The sequence below is a fragment of the Prosopis cineraria genome, unplaced genomic scaffold, assembly GCF_029017545.1.
Source record: "Prosopis cineraria cultivar Desert tree isolate PC_DT_omini unplaced genomic scaffold, ASM2901754v1 PC1, whole genome shotgun sequence".
NCBI classification, from domain to species: domain Eukaryota; kingdom Viridiplantae; phylum Streptophyta; class Magnoliopsida; order Fabales; family Fabaceae; genus Prosopis; species Prosopis cineraria.
The window spans coordinates 58,984,128-58,997,648 of NW_026555332.1; the positions used below are offsets into that span (position 1 = coordinate 58,984,128).

The 13,521-nt window shown below is 36.4% G+C and overlaps 1 protein-coding gene across 2 annotated transcripts; it reads left to right on the forward strand.

Moving 5' to 3' along the window:
- The first annotated feature begins 6,547 nt into the window (after nt 1-6,547).
- Nucleotides 6,548-12,015, forward strand: LOC129294554 (bifunctional TH2 protein, mitochondrial). 2 transcript variants are annotated; one of them, XM_054932976.1, is made up of 7 exons: nt 6,548-7,017; nt 8,218-8,326; nt 9,087-9,377; nt 9,518-9,932; nt 10,038-10,304; nt 11,078-11,645; nt 11,749-12,015. In XM_054932976.1, exons 1-6 carry the CDS (start codon nt 6,671-6,673, stop codon nt 11,488-11,490), a joined length of 1,842 nt encoding a protein of 613 aa, XP_054788951.1. In that variant the 5' UTR covers nt 6,548-6,670; the 3' UTR covers nt 11,491-11,645; nt 11,749-12,015. The 2 variants fall into 2 exon arrangements, with proteins under 2 accessions (XP_054788951.1, XP_054788954.1); XM_054932979.1 differs by having other exon boundaries at nt 6,548-6,885.
- The last annotated feature ends 1,506 nt before the right edge of the window (nt 12,016-13,521 follow it).

The following is a 13,521-nucleotide window of genomic DNA, read 5'->3' on the forward strand; positions in this document are numbered from 1 at the left end:
TGAATTACCAATTTTGTAAAATTTTTATAAATGGGATTTCAAGTTTTCAAAACTTAAAATGTTATAAAGTCATTTAAAAAAATTAAAGCAAAAGATGCATATGGAAGCAAGGACATCATATAAGGTAAGATAATATCAAACTAAAGTCAAAATAGTAAAAATAAAATCTGGCACAATTATATAGCGGCATAAATAGCAAAATCCATGATAGCAGTAACAAGCTATCATGGCGGACTTTTTGATCAAACTTTTAATGTACACCAAATCTTCATTTGACGTCCGATTGAAGTGATCTAGATATTACAGAAAGCTTTCTCTAAGCTCTAATTAATCGCACTAGTTTTGCATTCAAATCATTTATCAATCAAAAGTTAGATACCAAAATACAAACTTACTCATTTATGTTTTTAAAACACAACTAGTGTGTCTGAAACTCAATCAAAATGTCAAAAGCCCACACCAACCCTTATACCACACTCAATAGACTTAGGACAAGCTATGTAACATACCACAACAATTAGACATCACATATTTTACAATTTCAACCCTCAAACCCTTGATTTAAGAAATAACAGGGGGAGACATTTTGATTTCAAAACTCAATATAATCCAATACAACCATACATATAATGAAATTTATACTTGTACTAGTATTTTAACATTACTTATATATTTTAACTAAAAAGATATTGTAACATCTCAATTTAAATTTTAATAGTTAATTTTACTGTTACATTAAAAGGCGCCTTTTATATAACAGCCCTCCTGGGTCACCACTGCCTCTCCAGGGTCTTTTCCCAGGCGCTGGACAACACACATGTCACCACATGATTGCCGGCTTTCCCACTGGTGGTACAGTTGTTATTTCTCAACTTTGTTATGTAGGAGAGGTTGGAGGATTTTTAATGTAACAGCCCTCTGCTCACCCCACCTACCCGAGGTCTTTTGCGGCGCTGGACACTCTCCCCCAGGCCCCACAACAGGGCGACCCCACCCCTTACGGTGAGCATCAGGAGACAAAGGCTTCCCCGCAGTAGTTCAATGGTACCAGGTTCAGCCTCAACTTTGTTATGTAGGAGAGGTTGGAGGATCGAACCTGGGGAGGCTCTGCGCAAGGGGAATAATCCGCACACTACTGCGGGGAAGCCTTTATCTCCTGATGCTCACCGTAAGGGGTGGGGTCGTCCTGTTGTGAGGCCTGGGGGGAGAGTGTCCAGCGCCGCAAAAGACCTCGGGTAGGTGGGGTGAGCGGAGGGCTATATATAACAGCCCTCCTGGGTCACCACTGCCTCTCCAGGGTCTTTTCCCAGGCGCTGGACAACACACTTGACTCAATGGTATCAAACTTCGCCTCAACTTCGTTAAGGTGGTAGAGGTTGGAGGTTCGAGTCTGGGGAGGTTCCAAAAGACCCCCGTGAGGGTGGGGTGAGGAATAACCACTGTACCACCAGTGGGAAAGCCGGCAATCATGTGGTGACATGTGTGTTGTCCAGCGCCTGGGAAAAGACCCTGGAGAGGCAGTGGTGACCCAGGAGGGCTGTTATATAAAGGTTCAATGGTACCAGGTTCAGCCTCAACTTTGTTATGTAGGAGAGGTTGGAGGATCGAACCTGGGGAGGCTCCTCGCAAGGGGAATAATCCTGCACACTACTGCGGGGAAGCCTTTGTCTCCTGATGCTCACCGTAAGGGGTGGGGTCGCCCTGTTGTGGGGCCTGGGGGGAGAGTGTCCAGCGCCGCAAAAGACCTCGGGGAGGCAGGGTGATCGGAGGGCTGTTACAGATATCACACAAACTAAGCTCAATACTTAATATTTAATAGTGCAAGTAATAACAAAATATGAACATCCTAGTTGGCAATATCAATTAATTACACATATGCAACTAAAATTATCAGAGGCTTACAGTAGGAAACTGAGTTTCCAAGCTTCTGGTGCTTGCCGTTTATCCTACTTGAAACTAATGCTTGTAAAATGTTAAATAGAAGGGGGAGTACAACTACTTAATAACCAAATTTCACCTAATCTATATAGCTATATATCAATAAAAAATGGATACAATTGAAAATAAACATACATATAAAATATGTATGACAACGTATAGCCTCAACCATAACAAAAACAGCTATGTGACTAAGCTTCAAACACATAATCATATATATATATATATATATATAATGCACAACTAGGGTTGCAATAATACCAATCATGTACCCTTAAACCATACTGAACCACACTACTAACAATCATGTGGCTGAGACTAAATGCATGATCATATGTCAACCTTATATTCTCTTGATTACCTCTGACATGAAACTGGTGGCTATTCAATGGCTACTCCTTTTAAGGACTAACATAGCCTTCCACTTGTGAGGAGCTACTAGGTTAGGGTCAATTTACTTACTTGTGTAATCCAATTTCTCCCAATGTTAACTATCATGGAATATTGTACCCCTAATCTAACCTCCTCATGAACCGATAGAGACTAGTTAAATTAGAGTCTCTTATAGAATAAGTGAGATAGTCCTGAATCAACCATAGGATAAAGGCTACCTCTCGATTCTAACGGTTAGTGCCAAGGCAAGCTCCCGATTTCAATGGTCACTGCCAACACCATGTGAATTTATTAATCTACTCCTCTCTTTAGGCGAACTCCCGTCAACGATCATGCTTTGCACAGGTTATACATATCATGCAAATGTTACCAAAATCACAATCCCATGTTATGTGCACATCAATTTCTCACTCCCAGTAAACTCCACAACTTATATATATATATATATATATATCACATATGTTATATTTTCACAATATCACAATCAAATCACATCATTGCTTCACACAAATGCATCATGCACAAAACTCTTCATTTTTCAAAAGCCATTTCATGTATAATACCACACATTGCCAAAATTATATCAATAACTTTCTACATATCAAACAAGTTTTAAATTATAAATTTCAACAACTACTTAATTAACATACAACTGTATAAGTAAGGTTTCTTCCGGTTACCTCAAACCTTTGAGAGGTCAAAGGTTACCCCTCAATCATAGCTTGTTTTCCAAGTTAAATTCAAGCTCATCAGTACTTTATGAGATTAGTCTATGTTAATTATATTAACACTCATTACTAATAATCATTAAAATTACCACTTCCAACATCTAATTTTATACTTTAATAACTAAACTTTTCAATTACAAGATCAATCTCACATTCAATGAGTTTCTTAACTCCCATTAATTTCATTTAACTCTTAACAACTTAAATAATCACTATTATGTCATCTAACAACCTAAAATCATCATTAATGTCATAAATTACTCACTTTTAACTCTCAAATTTAAACACTTTAATCATTCAAAACTCTCAACTTTTGAATTTAATCATCACATTATGTTTATTAACTTCCATTAGCTCTAACTAATACTAACAAAATATTTAATCAACATTCATGATAGCCACTTACCTTAACCACTTCCTTTTATAACACTTTTAAGTCATAAATTCATCTATAATTGAGAGCCTACTCTCATAAATGTATAAAACTACTATATTTAGGCTTAAATAACTTAAACAACTCTCATTAGTCCCATTTAAACTAATGGATTCAGATTTATAGCCCTAGGTCCAAAAATTATCATCTTCCAACCTCAAATCTCAATTTCAAAACGTGTATAGAGAAGAAGAAGAGATAAGGAATACTTACCTAGGTGAAATCAAGCTTTAATCACCTCTAAAATACCTAAAAGTTAATGCCTTAGCAGAGAAGTCACTCTCTCTATCGCCCTCCCTATGTTTCTGGTCTTCTCCCCCTATTTCAAACCTTTTTTTTGCATTTTTAAAAAAAGCTAATTCTAGAAATTATGTTGTAGTGTAAATTTTTATACTACAGCATAATGCACTGGGCTAAAATTTAATTTTTTTCTACAATTTGAGCCCAAGTGACCTAATTCACTTTCAAACCCAATCTAAAGGCTAAAGCTAAACTCAATAACCGTCTCTAACTATTTTTAAATTCATTTATATTTAAAGTTACAAATTTATCTTTTATTAGCTTAATTAATTAAGGGGATTATTTTGAGGATGTTACAGTAAACATTTGACCTCTCAAAGGTTTAATGTAATTGGAAAAAATCTTGCTTTTATAGTTGTATATTAATTATTTTTTTGTTGAACTAAATCATTTAAAAATTTATTTAGGTGCTTAAGGACCCATTGATGCAAATGTTGCAATGTGAATTTTGTATGGGAGTGTGGAGAAATAATATGCATGTTTGTACAATTGTGATTAATGTTGACGTTTAAGAACATGCTTTTATGAAAATTATGAGTGATATTCAATATGTGTTGTATAGTGGAGGAAATATGGGTATGGATGAAATATGATATAATTGTTGATTGAATTGCATAATATGTGTAATATGTGCATAGCATAATCATTGGTGGAAGTTCACCTAGGGAGAGGAGTATATTGGTAAAATCTATATGGTAATGGCAGCTTATCATTGGAATTAGATGCTTGTCTTAGCACTGACCATTGGAATTGGAGGTAGTCTTCAAGATTGTCCCACTTATTCTTAAAGGGACTCAAACTAAACTAATCTCCATTGATTTATGTGGAGGCTAGATTAAGGGTATGACACTCGATATTTATTAGTATTAGGAGAAACCACGGTATATAAATGAGTGAGTTAACCTTAGTTGGGTAGCTCCTCACAAGTAGAAGGTTGGTTTAATTTGAGTTACAGACGTAGCCATTAATAGCCACCGATTTTATGTTGGAGGTAACAGGAGGGTATAAAGCTGGTGTTGATCATACATTTAATTCCAGTCACATAGTTGTTATTATTGTGGTTTGGCATGTTTTAAGGGCACACGTTTGTTATTTTTACGATCCCAAGATATGCATAATTGTAATATCTAATGATATGAGTTGCATGCTCAGTCACATGGTTGTTATTGTTGTAATCGAGGCTATAATTGCTATATGTGAATGAAAATTAATTTTATTGTCATTTGCATTTATCTTTAATTAATATGCAACTATATAGGTTAAGTTAACTTTAGTTACTGAATGGTTGTACTCATCCCTCATTCTTCAATATTTTTAGGGCCTAGTTTATTAGATTAAAACCAGGGAAACTGACCAGAGGCATAGGATTATGAGTAAATCCTATTTGTAGGCCTTTTAGTTTTACTTATGTGTATTTTGATGGTTAATTTTTCAACCAGGACTCATACTATTATTTTAAGTTACTTGCATTATAAATGAAAATATTACATGTATTTCATGCCTTGAATTGCTGACATGTGGTTGTAAGGCTTATATAGGGCCAAAATACTAGTACAAATAAAGTAAAGTATATTTTGATTGTTTTGAATGAGCATTCATGATTTAATGCAAAGTTACCTCTTCTTTGTGTTTTTGTAAATTGAGAGGTTAAGGGTTGAATTTATAATACATGCATACTGTTTGGGTTATGGTGTATTGCATGAGTCTTAAATTGTTTATTGAGTGTAGTTCAAGAGTTGGTGTAGGCTTTTGACATATTTGTTAGAGTTTGGGCACCCTAAATGTGAAAAGTAGTGAAATTGGTATTAGGTGTCCAATTTTTGATGGAAAAATCTTTTGGTTGTGAAACTTGTACCATTAGTTAGAGTTAGGAGAAAGTTCTTTGTATACACCAAAATCATCTCAATCGGACATTGAACAAAAAAATGAGACGTGTCAAAAGTTCATCCCAGATGCTATCATTTGATAGCAAAATTTCTATCAAAATAGTGGTGCACGGCACAAAGACATGCATGTCACAACACAAGAGCAATTAACCGCGGCGCATGTGCAGTTTTCTGCACAGTTCACTCTTTTGAGTTGTATGTAAATGTCTTGATTCTTTCTTCAATTCCTAGGCTTCCGCACCTATTTTACACTCTGATTTGAATATATTGAAAGTGTATGGAAGTATTTTAAATATTAAAATTTGAGGATCCTATTGTACAATTTTACAAATTCATCATTCTTACTTTGTGATAATCTCTTAATTATTTGAGATTTGAGCTAATCAGGTAATAGTGAGGAAGATTTTACAACAACAAGATACTGCACTATTTAAAAGTGGAACATTCAAATATAAAATAACTACTTTTTCTTTTAAGACAAACCCAAAGATGCCCAAACATATAAACCATAAAGAAGTGTTAAAATGGTGATAATTTTCAAAGTTTATTGAAATATATAAAGAAGTGTTAAAAGAATAACAGAAAAGTCACATAAATAAATAAAAAACAACATAACATAAAAATAGATCAATAAAAATAAGAATAAATGCTGAGCTTAATTCGCTGGGTTTCTTCCTGGAAAGTGAAGAGCAAAGACTCTTGTGATAAAGGAAGAGCAAAGACTTCAAGCAAAGAGACTAATGTTCTTGGAGGCCCAATTTACCGGGCTTCACATAGGCCGATAGATCCAGATGAGACCTGTAGTTGCGGCCCGTATCGGTTTTAGAAGAAAATAAAATGCCGTCTTTTGGTCCTCCACTGAACAGGTAAAACTTCCCTCCCTTTTCGCGCACCCAGCGACCCAACTGCCAACTCTCTCCCACTCTCCGCTCCCTCAGCGGGTGTGCAACACACAGTACCGCCGTCTCTCTCCTTCTCTCTCGCTTTACTTGATGCTCATGCGCTTCGCCTTAAACCCAATCAAAGCCCCTCTCAATCCCATCCATTTTATTTCTTCCAACTCATTTCGAGTTGTTCCTCCGTACTCGCTCAGATCCTGCCTTGTTGACTCTACTCCGAGATCGTCAATCCCAATGGCGATGCCGCCTAAGTCATCCATGCCATCAGGTCACACCGAGGCGGCACTTGCCAGGCGCTATTGGAACAGGTTCAATCGAGAATCCATTTTTGCCATGTACACTCCATTTGCTGTGTGCTTGGCCTCCGGCAATTTGAAGATTGAATCCTTCCGTCATTACATCTCTCAGGATGTCCATTTTCTTCGGGCCTTTGCTCAAGCGTGGGATTCTATTTCCTTCTTTTCCTTTTTCTTCTTTTTCAGTTTCTTTTATTTAACCTGCCTTTTCTTTTTTGATTACTGTGAAAAATGATAATGTATTCTTGCTTTCGAGGAGTTACAAAATGAAACTGAAATACGAAAAGTCTCCTTACAATAATACTCGTAATCTTAACCCGTAAGCAACTGATTAGTTACGCAAGATAGTCATTGAATGTCTTCCTTTCATTCTTTTTCCCATCGCCGTGCTTGATTCTTGAATTGGTATACAGAAAAGAACGTTGTATTACATATATTTTCGTCCTTTCGAACTTGGCATTTCAAGAATAACCTTCTTTAGTAGGCGTTCAAGATTAGGCATTATTGAGTAACATATTCAATTCAATTAAATGCTAAAACTCGTTTTCGGGGCAAATTATATTGCTAAATTTGCCATTTCTCCCAGTTGATGTTTGAGAAGCGGAAGATGATTGTTCATGATTCCAGAGTTTGTGACATCTCGTGTCAAGAAACGTGGATTATTATTGTTATTTTTTTTTTAGGGCTCTGTTGCCTGGTCTTAAAAATCTACTTCTAGTAAGTTTAGCAGGGGCTAATTAAGTTATAGTTGTGCTATTAAAGCCTTATTTATCCCTTGATACAACAACAACAAGAAGCCTAGCCTCACTCGATGGGGCTGGTTGTATAGATTGTATGACGTACTCTATCAACAATCAAGCTTTGTATATTGTTAACTAAAAGGTCTCATTCAGCAGCTTCTTGAGCGTTCTCTTTGATTTTTCCCTTCCCCTCTTCACAAGGCTCAAGTCTATCTGTTTCACTGCGTACATCTCCAAACCACCTCAAACAATTTTTTACTATTTTCTCTTCATTAAATGCCACACCCACTTTTTCTCCCATCTCAAACGATTTATCCCTTGATATAACGGGGAAAAAAGTATAATGTATACACTGCAAGGAACATGATACATTACCGTTTAAATGGAGTTTGGAGCGTTGTGTTGATTTATCACGTGTATTGTGTATCCATCAGATATGATATGGCTTCTTTTTTTTAATAACAATAATATGACTCTGTTTTAAAGTATCTGTGTTTCATAGTTTCAGCCTGTTTGGTTTCATATCCTTTTCTTTGTTGATAACTATACGGTTATGTCAAGACTTCTTGTTGTTTTAAATTTTCTCCTTTGATTGATTTGACAGGTACGAGTTGGCTGAGGAGTGTGCTGATGATGATGATGCAAAGGTTGGAATCTCTGAGTTGAGGAAGTCAGTTTTGGAGGAGCTAAAGATGCATAATTCACTTGTGCAGGTGAGATGCTTTTTCCACGAAAATGGACTTAAACTGGAGCAGAGTTTTTATTCTTGCAGTGTTACAGCTTCACAAGACAAATTGACAGTTTGAGTAAATAACATGAATTATGTAGTTCTCAATTATCTATATGAAAGTAGCATGTCTGGCTGGGAATGGTTTTTGTGGATATATTTTTTTGTGATATAATACTTTATTTTGTTGCTGCCCTACCTTTTTCTGGAATTTTCTTACTGAATTTTTTGTTTATGGAAATAATTTTCAAGTGTTGGTGGGTCAATATATTATGCATGACTATTGTTCTTGTATGATCTATTGAATATGGGTTTCAAAGTTATATTTTAGGGACTGAAGGCTGAGGGTAAAGGAGAAAATCATTTGCAACTTGATCTTTTTAAAACTTGCACGCTGTGCAATCTTAATAATCAATTTGTGGGTATCCTCGGAATATGACAATAGGAGCAAAGGTACATCCAGTCAAATGAAACATGAGAATGAGCACTTCAGAAATAATTTGAGGGAGGAAAATTTAGAATTGCTTTTCCCGCAAATTCCAAGTTGATCATTCTTATTTGTTAGCAATAGTACAGTACAGAGTATACCTATTTTCAAAGAGTAAGCCAATTATTCTGATCTTTACATGCACGAAACATATGTCTCATGGTCATGGTAACGTTATGAATATGTTACACATGCTTGTAGTCTTTTTCAACCATTCAACCTCTATTATTTTGGTGTGGTATTTTGAAATGTTGTGTAGGAATGGGGATTAGACCTTGCCAAAGAGAATATTAACTCTGCAACTGTCAAGTATACAGACTTTCTGTTGGCTACAGCCTCTGGGAAGGTGGATGCAGTAAAAGGTCCTGGTAAACTGGCAACACCTTTTGAGAAAACCAAGATTGCTGCTTATACTTTGGGTGCCATGACTCCTTGCATGAGCCTCTATGCCTTTTTGGGCAAACAGTTTCAGGAACTTCTAGAAGACAACAAGGATGCTCCTCACCCTTACCAGAAGTGGATTGACAACTACTCTTCTGAAGGTTTCCAGGTTTGTCAAATTGACAACAGAACCTCTTATGGTTGCCTTTATAGTACTCTTGTGGTGAATATTGGTGGAATATACATTTAATCGATATTCGATGGTCTTCCCTGTCTCCAACACTCATTTATTCTTGTTTTCGAATTTAGGCCTCCGCTTTACAAACAGAAGACTTGCTTGAGAAATTAAGTGTCCCTTTGACAGGCGAAGAGCTTGATGTCATTGAAAAGCTATATTACCAAGCAATGAAGCTTGAAATAGACTTCTTCTCTGCTCAGCCACTGTTTCAACCAACTGTAGTACCCTTGACTAAAGAACATAACCCTGAAAGAGACCGCCTCATGATATTTTCTGATTTTGATTTGACATGCACCATTGTTGATTCATCTGCCATCTTGGCAGAAATTGCTATTGTGACAGCACCAAAATCTGATCAGAATCAACCCAAGGATCCAGCTGTTCGGATGTCATCAGTTGTTCTTAAGAATACGTGGATGGAACTATCCCAGGAGTATACAGAGGAATATGAGCAATGTATTGAAAACATTATGCCTGCTGAGAAATGTATGATGATATTCTATGTTTTCTTTGGGATATTTTGACTGTGGAAGAATCTATATTTTGTTCTCAGACATTTTTAGTTCTGACTTTGACCTCGTGATTTGGCAGTGGACAATTTTGATTTCCAAAAACTGTCTGTAGCACTGGAGCAACTCTCAAAGTTTGAGAAAAGGGCAAATAGTAGGGTTATTGAGTCTGGGGTGCTCAAGGGTTTAAACCTTGAAGATATAAAACGGGCTGGAGAGCGTCTGATTCTTCAAGATGGTTGCATTAATTTCTTTCAGAGAATTGTAAAGAATGAAAATTTGAATGGAAATGTGCATATACTTTCATACTGCTGGTGTGATGAGCTAATTAAGTCTGCTTTCTTGTCAGGTACATCCCTCATTAAGCTGTAATTTCTTCTCTGACGTTAATCTTGCATATTGATTCCATTTAACTTGAGAGAATGGAATTTAATTCCTTTTGCTTCCCCATCAGAACACTTTTTGTATGTTAATTGATTGCTCTGTTCATTTTGCATTTTCTTACGTTCCATGTCAATTTCAAATACAAATTTCTTTGTTGCCTTCCCTTGTATTAGTTCACATGAGATCCCTCCTGATACCTGTTGCGTATTGTTAAACTTCCCCTTTTCCTTGCCAGTAATACATTGATGTTTCAAGGAATATTTGCATTCATGAGTTTCAAAAAAATGGTAATCTATTTTAATTCTTTTTAAGTAAAATTATGTATTTGATATATGTTTATCATATACTTCTTTGATATATATCTTCAACTGATAAGAAATTTACCTGTGGTCGAGTTGCCTGTTGCTATACATGACTGCGTTAGAATGCCTAATGAGATTCAATTGGATGGCCATGAATTCTGTTCCTGTCTTGCTCAATCACTTCCTGTCGGTTGAATAGAATCAGTTGGATGTTTGTTATTTGATGCCTAGCAAAGGAAGCCTTGATTTGTTTGTTTATGCTAATGTAATTCTTGGCATCTTTATTGGTATATATGATTTCATGCTAGATTGTTTTTTAAATATTCAGAATGCTTTTTATTGAGAATATGCCTTGAGTTGATAGTATATTATTTCATATTTTTTCTAATTTCTTGCTTATAGTCTCTCTCTCTCCAAAAAAAATAAAAATTGGCAGCTGGTTTAAATGAGCTGAATGTGCATGCTAATGAGTTCACTTTTGAGGAATCTGTCTCTACTGGTGAAATTGTTAAGAAGGTGGAATCTCCCGTTGAAAAGGTCCAAGCTTTCCATGATATATTGAACAACTCCAATGATGACAGGAAGAATTTGACTGTTTACATTGGGGACTCAGTGGGCGATTTGCTATGTCTACTTGAAGCAGATGTTGGAATTGTGATTGGTTCAAGTTCTAGCCTTAGGAGAGTAGGGACACAATTTGGTATTTCATTTGTCCCGTTGTTTCCTGGCTTGGTTGAGAAGCAGAAGGAATACATTGACGAAAGCCCTTCCATTTGGAAGGGTTTGTCCGGCGTTCTTTACACAGTTTCCAGTTGGGCTGAAGTGCATGCTTTTATCTTGGGTTGCTAGTCTTGTTGAGAAAAGTATACGTAGTGCAATACAAATACAGACAGGTGGCAAATTTTATAAGGGCCACGGATTTCATGCTATTCCTCTTCTTTCTCGTACAGAATGTTGCGATTCAGAGATATGCTGTCGTTCTGTTTACTGAATGTGCTTTACATGTGGGTATTTTTTATATCCCTTAAAATTTTCTCTTGTTTTACCTCAACATTTCTTTGCTCATTGTTGTTATGTTATCTCAGTTTCCTACCCTTCTTCTGTCAGGTATGAGAAGTTTGAGAGAGCAGTAATTCAAACCATAGATTGTTAGATGAATGCTTCAACACAGCCGTCGTAGCGTTGTACTGGTAATTTCTAGGTTCCTGATTTTTACAAATAGTAAGAGTAGTGCTGATATCACGTGTATCTTCAGTTGAATGCTTGATCGGTATACATGCAGATGCAGAAAGTTGATGTTCATCGACTCTTAATTTTTTTGAACCACTTACTGGAATGCAAATATGATCTGGTCTTGAATAGTTTTTGAGATGAGATTCTTGCGTACGAGTTAGAGTCCGATGATAAGTTCTGAGTACTGCCGTTGTTCAGCGATTGTATGATTTATCTCTAGCTCCTATTTTAGAACATAAAAAACACTATATCAGACTTTAAATCTCCTAATAAATTGTAATAAGGATAGTATTTGAAAAAAGAGAGTTGATACACCAAGTGACATATACAATGTCATTAATTCCTTTTAGAAGAGTTCTATGGAGTAGAATGGAGGGAGCCGTGGGCCCCGTGAGGATGGATCATGGATCTTGGAAATGAATTTGTGGTGTCACTTCTGCTGGGAAAACGACAAACGGAAAAGAAGGGAAAGGAGGGGAAAGGCGTGAAAATATAAAGGCACCTTATGAACACTTGCATAGTTCAAATTAAATATTAGATGGCAAAACAGTACACTTCAAAAGTTGGCTTTGTGATAGAAAATTATCATGACGGAGTCTATGCTCTATGACAAAGAAAAGAAAGTAACAAGGGAAGATCATTACAAAATGTACACATGATTGTGAGGTCTCTTGGGACTTATACGTGAAAATGATTTTTTGTGAATTAATCAAAATACACCTCATTTGAAAAGGGGGGAAAAAAAGAATAGATGTCCGAAAACGAAGAAACCATGGTCAACGGTAAGCTTGAATACTGGAAATTAGGTTGAGGGCAGTGATTTGACTGGATTAGCATGAATACGATAACCAAACAAATGGATGAGCAGTAATTTTACTAGAAATTAGGCTTCTTCAAGCCAAGAGATTGCTCCTCGTTTGCTTCTAGCTTTTTCTCACGCTTTCATTGTTTCATGGTCTCGATTGTAAGCTATGTCTCACTTGCGCTCACAATTGCACTCTCGCTCTCTGTCCCGGTCACAATCCTGATCCCATCAGTCCAAGGGTTTAGACTTGGGGCTTAGGTAGGAACGACGGTTTCGAGAACGCATATGTTCCTAACAGTGTCTTTGTTCAATGATTTCTTCTTGGCGTTGCTGAAGGGTCCATTTTTGCATTGAGCTTTCATTGAGAACACTGGTGTCGGAGGGACAGCGATGGCAAAGAAAGAAGCTGAAGAAGCCAAGGGCACAATGCCATCATGGGTCGAATGTTTCATGGCTTCTATGTAGTTGTATGCCACGATTTCTCAGGTGTGCGTTTCTTTTTTAAAAATCATGGGTATTTTGGTTAATTCACAAAAAATTTGATTTACACCAAAGTCGTAAGGTACCTCACAATCACTTGTACACTTGGTGGGACTTCTGAGTAATTAAAATGCATAAATAAATGAAACGTCAGTCATGAATGGACATAAATAGTCTTAATTACAAATTAATTATTTAGGGACCATCTCATGTTTTTGAATATATAAATTAACAAGTGACGTTTCAGAAATTGATGAGTGGTTATTCTTAAATTCACAATTAATGATACACACAAACTCACATATAGGAGTGTTCAATCTAGACCCGTCCCGATTGGCCCGGTATCGTCCCGATCATATCAG